Here is a 10,767-nt window from a genome sequence, read left to right as displayed (position 1 = left end):
GTCTGTGTCTTTTGGTGGGAGCATTTAATCCATTTACATTTAAAGTAATTATCGATATGTATGTTCCTATTCCCATTTTCTTAATTGTTTTGCGTTTGTTATTGTAGGTCTTTTCCTTCTCTTGTGTTTCTTGCCTAGAGAGTTCCCTTAGCGTTTGTTGTAAACGTGGTTTGGTGGTGGTGAACTCTCTCAGCTTTTGCTTGTCTGTAAAGGTTTTAATTTCTCCATCAAATCTGAATGAGATCCTTGCTGTGTAGAGTAATCTTGCTTGTAGGTTTTTCTCCTTTATCACTTTAAATATGTCCTGCCACTCCCTTCTGGCTTGCAGAGTTTCTGCTTGTTTCCTCTTTAGTTCTTCTAGGCCCTTGTTAAATGTTTCTTGCAATTTCTCTATGCTATTTGCAAGATTTTGGATCATCTTTACTATCGTTATTCTGAATTCTTTTTCAGGTAGACTGCTTATTTTCTCTTCATTTGTTAGGTCTTGTGGGTTTTTACCTTTCTCCTTCATCTGCTGTGTTTTTCTGTCTTTTCATTTTGCTTATCTTACTGTGTTTGGGGTCTCCTTTTGCAGGCTGCAGGTTTGTAGTTCCTTTTGTTTTTGGTGTCTGTCCCCAGTGGCTAAGGTTGGTTCAGTGGGTTGTGTAGGTTTCCTGGTAGAGGGGACTAGTGCCTCTGTGTTTTGGGGTGTCTGTGGCCTTATTATGATTTTAGGCAGCCTCTCTGCTAATGGATGGGGTTGTGTTCCTGTCTTGTTAGTTGTTTGGCGTAGGGTGTCCAGCACTGTAGCTTGCTGGTCTTTGAGTGAAGATGGGTCTTGGTGTTGAGATGGAGATCTCTGGGAGATTTTCGCCATTTGATATTATGTGGAGCTGGGAGGTCTCTTGTGGACCAGTGTCCTGAGGTTGGCTCTCCCACCTCAGAGGCACAGCACTGACTCCTGGCTGGAGCACCAAGAGCCTGTCCTCCACACGGCTCAGAAGAAAGAAAGGGAGGGAGGGAGGGAGAGGATAAAATAAAATAAAGTAAGATGAAATAAAGTTATTAAAATAAAAATAATTATTAAGAAAAAAATTTTTTTAAGTAAAAAAAAAAAATGGACGGACAGAACCTTAGGACAAATGGTGAAAGCAAAGCTATACAGACAAAATCTCACACAGAAGCATACACATACACACTCACAAAAAGTGGAAAAGGGGAAAAAATAATCTGTCTTGCTCCCAATGTCCACCTCCTCGATTTGGGATGATTCGTTGTCTATTCAGGTATTCCACAGATGCAGGTTATATCAAGTTGATTGTGGAGCTTTAATCCGCTGCTTCTGAGGCTGCTGGGAGAAATTTCCATTTCTTTTCTTTGTTTGCACAGCTCCCAGGGTTCAGCTTTGGATTTGGCCCCGCCTCTGCATGTTGGTCGCCTGAGCTCGTCTGTTCTTCGCTCAGACAGGACAGGATTAAAGGAGCTGCTGATTCGCGGGCTCTGGCTCACTCAGGCCAGGGGAGGGAGGGGTACGGAGTGCGGGGCGAGCCTGCGGCGGCAGAGGCCAATGTGACGTTGTGCCAGCCTGAGGCGCGCCGTGCGTTCTCCCGGGGAAGTTGTCCCTGGATCACGGGACCCTGGCAGTGGCGGGCTGCACAGCCTCCCGGGAGGGGAGGTGTGGATAGTGACCTGTGCTTGCACACAGGCTTCTTGGTGGCAGCAGCAGCAGCCTTAGCATCTCATGCCCATCTCTGGGGGTCCGTGCTGATAGCCGCGTCTCACGCCGTCTCTGTATCTCCTTCAAGCAGCACTCTTAATCCCCTCTCCTCGCGCACCAGGAAACAAAGAGACAAGAAAAAGTCTCTTGTCTCTTCGGCGGCTCCAGACTTTTCCCGGACTCCCTCCCGGCTAGGCTAGCCGTGGCACACTAACCTCTTCAGGCTGTGGTACACCGCCAACCCCAGTCCCCTCCCTGCATCCGACCGAAGCCCGAGCCTCAGCTCCCAGCCCCTGCCCATCCTGGTGGGTGAGCAGACAAGCCTCTCGGGTTGGTGACTGCTGGTCGGCACCGATCCTCTGTGTGAGAATCTCTGCCTTGCCCTCTGCACCCCTGTTGCTGCGCTCTCCTCCGTGGCTCTCAGATTTGGTTTTAAGATCAAGGAAGAGAAGTTGGTTAGTAGAAGTCTGATGACATGTTTTGTGTTGTTTCAGATGAAGTTGTCACTCATTGTTTCACATAGGAAGGTAGCATTATGCACAGTGTCCTTGTTTAGAGTGTCAGTTTAACAATACCCCCAAGCTCCCCACCCCCTACCCCAGGCTTTGTCACCTGAGCACTGGTGAGTACCATGGAGGGTTTAGTTGGCTCTTGGGTGTTCAGTGGGTTTTTGTTTGTTTGGTTTTGGTTTTATTTCTTACAAATACCACCACTGAGAGAAGGGCCAGGAAGGAAAATTCTGTGATCTTTTAGTGTTTCTAATCAGTGAAGGAGTGATTAGACTGAACAAATATTACAGGGTTGTGACATTGATCCCCAAGTGGTAAGCAGTAATTGTGGAGATTGGATTTCAAAAGCTCTGATAATTTACTTTCAGTTTATCTATTATAATATTTAATATCCAGTGATGCAGGTGGGTAAGGATTAAGTGGAATTAATAGTAGAAACAGTTCTTTCTTATGGTAGTTTTCTATGCCTTCCCATTATAAATGAAAAGAATTGATCATCTGTTAATGTATGTTCCTCAGTATGTACTTGGTAACAAAGAACCATGGCAGAAATCCCAGATTTCATTTTAGGGAATCCTTTGCAACTGATGTACAGAGCATTGTCAAGAATTGAGTACCAAAACACAAGGTCTGTCTGGCTACCTGATACCTGGGCTACTCGCCCAAGAACGTAGACAGCTACTACCTTTAATATAATTTTTTTTTTAAGAGAGAGTAAAAAAAAAAAAAGCGATGGTTAAATAAAAACTTGAATTTAATGTCACAGAAAATAAAATAATGTCAAATTAGTGAACAGAAGAATGGTTAATGAAGAAGGTTCTAGTGGGGTCTGTCTCTGCCTGGGTGATTTTTTAAAAATATATTTATTTATTTATTGGCTGCATTGGGTCTTCGTTGCTGCGCACGGGCTTTCTCTAGTTGTGGCGAGCAGGGGCTACTCTTCATTGCGGTATGCGGGCTTCTCATTGCCATGGCTTCTGTTGTCACGGAGCACAGGGCTCTAGGTGCGCAGGCTTCAGTAGATGGAGCATGTGGGCTCTAGTTGTGGTGCACGGGCTTAGTTGCTCCACGACATGTGGGATCTTCCCGGACCAGGGCTCGAACCCATGGTCCCTGCATTGGCAGGCGGATTCTTAACCACTGCGCCACCCAGGAAGTCCCCTGCTTGGGTGATTTTGGGAAAATGGCATCATGTCTCTGGACTCCAGTTGCCTAACCTCTAGGATAGAGTAAAATTATATCAACATTACGTTCTACAGAACTGAATTCCTTGAGACAAGAGTGAGTTGTTCCCATTTTTTTATCCCAGCACCTAATATTGTGGAACTGAAAAAATGATTTGAATCATCTCTGTCAGTTGTCTCACTGTAAATGTTGTGGTCAAAATAAAATAAGTGAAATACATATTGATTTTTAGGTAGAGTGCATAATTTGGAGGAGTGTGTGTTGTAAGAGCAGAAGGGGAAGGAGGAATTGTGAAAAATCAGAGAAGATGGAAGGCAATAAATGTATGGGTAAAATAATGAGACTGTTTTTTTAAAAATCACCCCCAAAATTGTCCATAGGCAAACAAATGGTGGGAAATCACTTCAAATTAGTCACCACAAAGGCACTGCAGGCCTCCTTCTGTGGCCACCGTGCAAAACATTTTTGGTAGTCATTCTTTGGAATTATTTTTAGAGCTGGTTATGAACCACATAAGAAAAGTCATCTTTTTCTTCATGGTAAAGTTTTGTTTCGTTCACTCTCATTATTCCCCACACTTGGTTCTGAATGGCTTTTGACTTGATTGTAAACATTCCTTTGAGGATTTTCAAGAGGATGCTTCAGGCTCTGGAGATAGGACTTACAGTGGAACCATTATTGGAATTAGTGTAAAGCTTTCCTTTACAACTTTGGTAAAAAACAGTACTCATTTTGATGTTTAATTCAGTTTGTTAAGAATTTGTGTGTATGCATGCACAGAAAAAAAGAATAGGAGGACATTTACCAAAGTATTAATTGACATCTTTGATGATTTAGTTTTCTTCTTTATACGTTTCTCTATTTTCCAAATTTTATACAACGAACATATCATTTACAATCAGGAAAAAGGGCAAAAAAACATAGTCTGGTTACTTTCTGGTCACCAGAAAGTTCATTATATGTTCAAGTATTGGCAGAGACAGTTCTTGACTTGTGAGTATGTGTCCCAGGTGTCAGAGATTCACTTTTCTGAATCCAAAGCTGATGATGGAGCCAGATTTAGTGCTTAAGCCTATTTTCCTAAAGAAGCACTGTTTTTAATAATATACTTTAAAGTTTTACCTTTTTCAAGCAGAAGTTTAGTAAAAGAGAATAGATTGGTTCTAATTCTTTTGTGATTTTAAAAACATTCATTTCCATTTGTCAAACAGAAGTGGAATGTGAGATAAAGTATATGCTTATTTTCCAACCTTCTCTAATGCTTGCAGTCTCTGTCTGACAGTCATGTCAGGCTGTCAGCGGATATCTCAGCATCCCCCCTGTACACTTAGCACTGTGCTGGGAGCTGAGGAAGGCGGAAGAACCCTTAGCTCCTCTCTCTGTCTGCAAGGAGTTTATAATATAGTTTAGGATGGCAGATAGACTCAAGATAAGTATTTACACTAGCACAGTAAGGACAACGAGGCAAATGGCACTGAGGGAGCTGAAATCATCTAGAGAAGTTTCCCAGAGTAAGGGGAGGATATTTGTAATGCTGACAGGAGGTAAAGGTAGACTCTTAAATGCTTTTATTATTTTTCCATTGAAAAATCCTTCCAAGAAATGACTTAAAACCTGAGCGTTATAGCCCCAAATTTCCTGTCCTAATTAGATCTATATTAGTGGTTCTCAACTGGAGGCAGTTTTGCGCCCCTCTCCCCTGCGGACATTGGCAGTGCTACAGGCATTTGGTAGTATAGGCAGGGATGTACAGGATGCCCCCTTGCCCCTCATCCCCATACACACGCAAATGTCTATAGTGCTGAATTTGAGAAAGCCTTGTCTACATATACTTGAGGGACAGTGAAGGGACACTGGGGCCTAACCACCTGTCTGCCACTAGTTTTATGTGACCAGTGAGTGCCTCCAGGAGTTATGGGGGCTGGGCTGGGATAAATTAATGAGGGGCATTGAAGTGGCATATGATTAATTATTCAGTCCTCAGCTGTTCATCTTAGTTCAGTTGAAATCAGTCTAGACCAGGGAAGTAATGAAGGATTACTGACAAAAGAGAACTATATGTGAATAAAAAGATATCTTTTTGCACTTAATCCAAGTTTGTGTTGTCATATTCAGTATTTGTATATCAAGCATTGAATGTCTCTTTGCTCTTTATATGATACCTGTGAGCTTAATGGAAATTAATTAGAATCAGAGAGTTCTGGATTTCACATTCAGGTTCTAGCTATGTGACTTTGAACAAGTTATCTAATCTCTTCGAGTTATACTTTACTCTGTAAAAAAATATAATAAATCCTCTGTAGAAGAAGATAAATAAGTGTGCCTTTAGATTTGTAAAGAGATATCCAAATATTTCATATATTTCAAGTTTGCTTGAAACTTCCTATTGAAAAATAAAATAAAAGCTCCTCCACAAACGTTGAGAATTTCCCATTGCTAACCTTTACTCTAGAGGCTATGGTTTTGTTTCTGACAAAATTCTTCCTGGAAGAATTTTATGCATATGACCAGTACTGAATTAGTGTTTTTAGGACCAGAGTTTAGTATACTTACTATTCCTTCTAGAATAACTTATTTTACATCACTTAACAATTTCTCCTTTCTGCGGCTCTGAAGTTCCAGAAGAATCAGCTGAGTAGGTAGATTAATTTATTCCTTCCTAGTGTAGTATTTTGAGTGTCAATAAAACCAGAGATGCTAAAGCCAATTTCAACAACTATCTGCTAAAAGAATAAATCCTTCTTAATGGGGATGACATTTCCATGCCCTGAATCCTGGGGAGAAAGATCTGGCAAACAAGAAAAGATTCAGGTAATTCTTTTCTGTGAGAACAGTAGTTTTATACTGGGTGCACATGGGCAGAATTTTGCTAAACATTGAACTAGGGAAAATGGAGAGTTTCTTTAAAACCATAGGTGTATAAAACATGCAGGTTTTTTTTAGCAACATTAATGTGCAAGCAATCTGCTTTGGATAAACAAAAATGAATTGCTTTTCTAATTGTGAAAATTTATATGTCTCTAACTTCCCTAAAATATAAGCAGCGGTCAGAAAGAGTCATGTACCACAATGTTCATTGAAGCTCTATTTACAATAGCCAGGACATGGAAGCGACCTAAGTGTCCATCGACAGATGAATGGATAAAGAAGATGTGGCACATATATACAATGGAATATTACTCAGTGATAAAAAGAAATGAAACTGAGTTATTTGTAGTGAGGTGAATGGACATAGAGTCTGTCATACAGAGTGAAGTAAGTTAGAAAGAGAAAAATAAATACTGTATGCTAACACATATATAAGGAATCTTAAAAAAAAAAAAGGTTATGAAGAACCTAGGGGCAAGATAGGAATAAAGACACAGACGTAGAGAATGGACTTGGGACATGGGGAGGGGGAAGGGTAAGCTGGGACGAAGTGAGAGAGTGGCATGGACATATATACAGTACCAAATGTAAAATAGATAGCTAGTGGGAAGCAGCCACATAGCACAGGAAGATAAGCTTGGTACTTTGTGACCACCTAGACGGGTGGGATAGGGAGGCTGGGAGGGAGATGCAAGAGGGAGGAGCTATGGAAATATATGTATATGTATAGCTGATTCACTTTGTTATAAAGCAGAAACTAACACACCATTGTAAAGCAATTATATTCCAATAAAGATGTTTAAAAAAAATTTAGAGAAAAAAAAATATATATAAGCAGTGGAACAGAGTGAACTCACATTAGTTGACTAAATTCTCCATTGTTTATAAGAAAATACTGAGCAAAAGTTCTTCCAACTTTCATTAGCCTGAAACCTGATTATAAACTCATAGTCATCTGTGGACCTTAAAAGGATTCTGGCATTTAAGTTTCTTTTTTTTCTATTAAGTAATTTAAAATACCTAATTCAGAGCTAACTATCAAGCTAAAGAATGCCATTTTACTTTATAAAATCACAAATATCTAGAGCAGAAAGGACCTTAACAACCATGTCTAGCAACCCTCTTTTTTTTACAGATCAGAGGATTGAGGCACAGAAAGATTGATTGACTTGTCCAAGGTCATAAAGGTGGGCAGAGCCAGGAGTGGAATCCAGGTTTTCTGACCACTAGCCCAGTCTTCTTCCCACTATTTGGACTTTTCCATAATTTTATTCATTATTAGAATTGGGACATTCAATTTTTTTTTATTGTGGTAAAATACACATAGCATTTAATCATTAAACATTTAAAAATCTCTTTAAATAGGCAAACACATGAATATGGAGCCAAACACATGAATATGGAACAAAAATCAAAAGGTACACAAAGGTTTATGGTATACGGTTACTAGTTCAGCTCCCTGTCACTCCTGTGCATCCCAGATCCCCTTCTTGGAGGCAGCCACTGTAAATAATGAGGCATTTTAAATAGACCATTTTGGTCTAATAACGTGTCTAAACTGACATTGTATTGTATTATTCTTCAGGGATTGCAGTTTGGCCTGCCAAGTTTAGGTAATGCCCAACAAAGGAAAAACATAAGCCGTGGAATTGGAATATGGAGAGAGATTTGTGAACTGATTTGAAAATTACCCACAGTCCAAGTTATTTCCAGTAATAGAAGTGAGGGCTCTCTTGCATCAGTACTCTCTTACTCAAATAATGCCTTTTGTACAAAGAGCCTAAAGTATTTTATAAGAGCTCTCATGTATCCTCATGACATGTAAAATCCCTGAGTATTGCATAACTGCATACAACTGCTTTAGAGTCTATAGGACATTGGCCACAAGAAAGAATTATGTTGATGTTTGAATAAACACCCCCAGGCTCTGTGAAACCATCAGTGTGGGACATCACATGGATCTGCTTCTCTCAGCTTCTGAGGCTCCACGGCCTACCTGATAAAACAGCCCCTGCTTCTTGGATGGGGTGCATCCAGGCATTGGGGCTGGAGAGTTCCTCACAGACTGGACAGGTTGGCTGAAGGAGTGAGAGGGGGCTCCAGGAGTACATGTGCACCTTTGGTTGTGGAGCAGGAAAAGCAGCAGGGCAGCAGCAGGCTCTTGGTACCGCCCAGTGCCTTTTGTAGCCTTAAAGCACAGGTGTTGACTCTGGTAGATAGCCGCGTGCAGTAAGTAGGCGACTGCCCACATGGTGAGGGGTCAGCCTGGGAAAAGCTGCAGGCCCAGACCCCACATGCCACAGTCGGGCTTCCTGCCAGTTTAAAAGGCAAATCTCCCCAAGTGAAAGGGAAGAAGAGGAGACTGCAACTGTTTATCTTTCTGTGATACTTTGTGTGACTATCTGACAACAGGTTTCACCTGGCAAGGGAGAGGACCTAGGAGGTCTGTAGGTTGTTTTGAAGACAGATGAGAATGGGTCCAGGGAAAGGTGAGGTGGGAAGAAGTTGTCTTCCTGAGAGAGCAGTTCTTTGACTTCTGTACCACTAGACTCTTGAATTGTGGGTTTCACCTTCTACTCTCAGGCAGTGTTTTTTTGTTGTTGTTTTTTGTTTTTTTTTTTTTCCAATTTTCCTGGTCCTAAGGACTCTCCTGGAGTACTTGCTAAAAGTTCAAATTCCTTGGCCTCTGTTCCATAGATGCCGCCTCAGTCTGAAGTTGGGTCCTTGAATACTGGGTAATTTTAATAAGCGTCCGGGTGATTTGGGGGAACGCTGTCAGATCAGGACTGGGTTCTGATATTTTGCTCTAGATTTGTCCTCCATTATAAATATAAATATCGGAAGTATTGGGAACCTTAACTGCATAAACAGAGCTTTATTTCAAGAAAGCATGAATGTTCATTTCACCTGATAATAATGCCTTGGCATTGATTCTTTTTAATGTTTTTTAATTGTTTAAAACACTGAAGTATTAGTTCATAGTAACTATTAAAACATCAGTTCTCTTAATCTTTGCAAACAGAACTACTGAACGGCCTTTTGTTTGTTGTAATGGCCCTGCCGTATATTTGACCTGGACTAATACTATGTGATTTAAAGTTATCTGGAATTTAGAGTTTTGTAATTGATAGTAACTGTTTTTTATAGTTAGAACTTTTATAATGAGGAAATAGCTATTATTTCATCATCACAGTATTTTAACAGTTTTAAATGTAAATTAAAAATTTCAGTGATTGTATTTTTTCTTTTCAGATAGGAACCAAGGCTTTAACCTTCTCAGCTCATTGGCTGGAGCAAACCATAGCACTGGATCAGCAGAGGCCTGCCACTCAGAGGTAAAGATTTTTCCTGGATCTTTTCTCTTCTTTGGCTTTAATTTATACTCATCATTATGAATCTTTACACCATTCATCATTTTCTCCTTTCCATTTAAGAAGTGGCAGAGAATATTAGCAATAGATAAAAGGAGAACCTAAAACAGCCCTCTTTATGCCTGCTACCTGTTAAGAGCAGGCTAGTTCAGCATTAAAGCAGTAAGCCCTTTCAAGATATTTGCAATTTGGGCTGTTCCATGTGTTTTTGCTAGAGTGCTTTTAAAAATGTGCTAGGATTTCCTTAAGGCATAAAGTTGCCCCCAAATCTTTAAATATAAAATAAAATTAATGGTTCTTTTTAAGTACTTCCTGTGTCCTGTACAATCTGAGGCAAGGTCCTTGCCCTTAATGAGCTTAAATAGGCTGATTTCAACCCTCTGTCCTCAAGGACTTTGGTCCAGGTCTGCCTTGGTTGGCAGGTTGGAACCATGAACACATTATGTAGTGCCACATTGTCTTTCTGGGACCTTCTTCCTCAGTCTCTGAGCTGTTTGTGATAGGATCTTATACATTTTCAGATTTTGAATAAAACATGATCTTAAAGCAAACAATATGTTTTAATAGTCAATAGCAAAATCATAATACTTTTTAATTTTTCCTTGAGAAACACTGCTGAGTTAGTGAATTTTTAGCCTTTTGTTTAATGTGACCTTGATCCTTCTTCCATCTCTCTTTGTGTCTGGCTCCTATTACTGCTTCTCCAAAGCTAACCAACGGGTGGAAGTGCGAGCCTTTTTGGATTTAGTTGGGAAGCAACCTCCTGTTAAATTATTGCTTGTGTGTATTTTCCTCACCAGCAACCCCAGTTGCCAGCAGCAGAGAGGACTGAACCCCTCTTGGATAATCGAGGTGGTGCATCTAATACAACAGACACTCAGGTCGATAGCATCGTGGGTAAGCACCTCTCTGGCTGCTAAGTGACAGCTCTGTGGAACTTGCAGTAGCCCATGTATCAGGGCGTAAATCATCCAAGGGGAAATTGACTTTAAATGAGGACGACGGAAGGAAATTGATAGTGCACCCCAAATGAATGTTAGCCTTGTGGACAGCTGTCAGAAAAAGGAGGGAGAGTAAATACATTACAAATCTGTGGGCAGCATTGTCCTGCTGATTCTCTCAGCAGGATCGTGATTAC

General features: G+C 40.7%; 1 protein-coding gene across 8 annotated transcripts in view; it reads left to right on the top strand.

Annotated features, from left to right (window-relative positions):
• Positions 1-10,767, top strand: part of AAGAB (alpha and gamma adaptin binding protein) — an 88,693-nt gene that overhangs the window by 64,960 nt on the left and 12,966 nt on the right. For all 8 annotated transcript variants that reach the window (XM_055088055.1, XM_024128844.3, XM_055088052.1 and 5 more), the window contains exons 6-7: positions 9,511-9,593; positions 10,430-10,526. In XM_055088055.1, coding sequence (XP_054944030.1) covers positions 9,511-9,593; positions 10,430-10,526 — 180 coding nt within the window. The remainder of the gene's footprint in view (positions 1-9,510; positions 9,594-10,429; positions 10,527-10,767) is intronic.

This window comes from Physeter macrocephalus, chromosome 11 (genome assembly GCF_002837175.3).
Source record: "Physeter macrocephalus isolate SW-GA chromosome 11, ASM283717v5, whole genome shotgun sequence".
Lineage (NCBI taxonomy): Eukaryota > Metazoa > Chordata > Mammalia > Artiodactyla > Physeteridae > Physeter > Physeter macrocephalus.
Note: the sequence above shows the minus strand (reverse complement) of the source record. Positions and strands in the feature narration are given on the sequence as shown.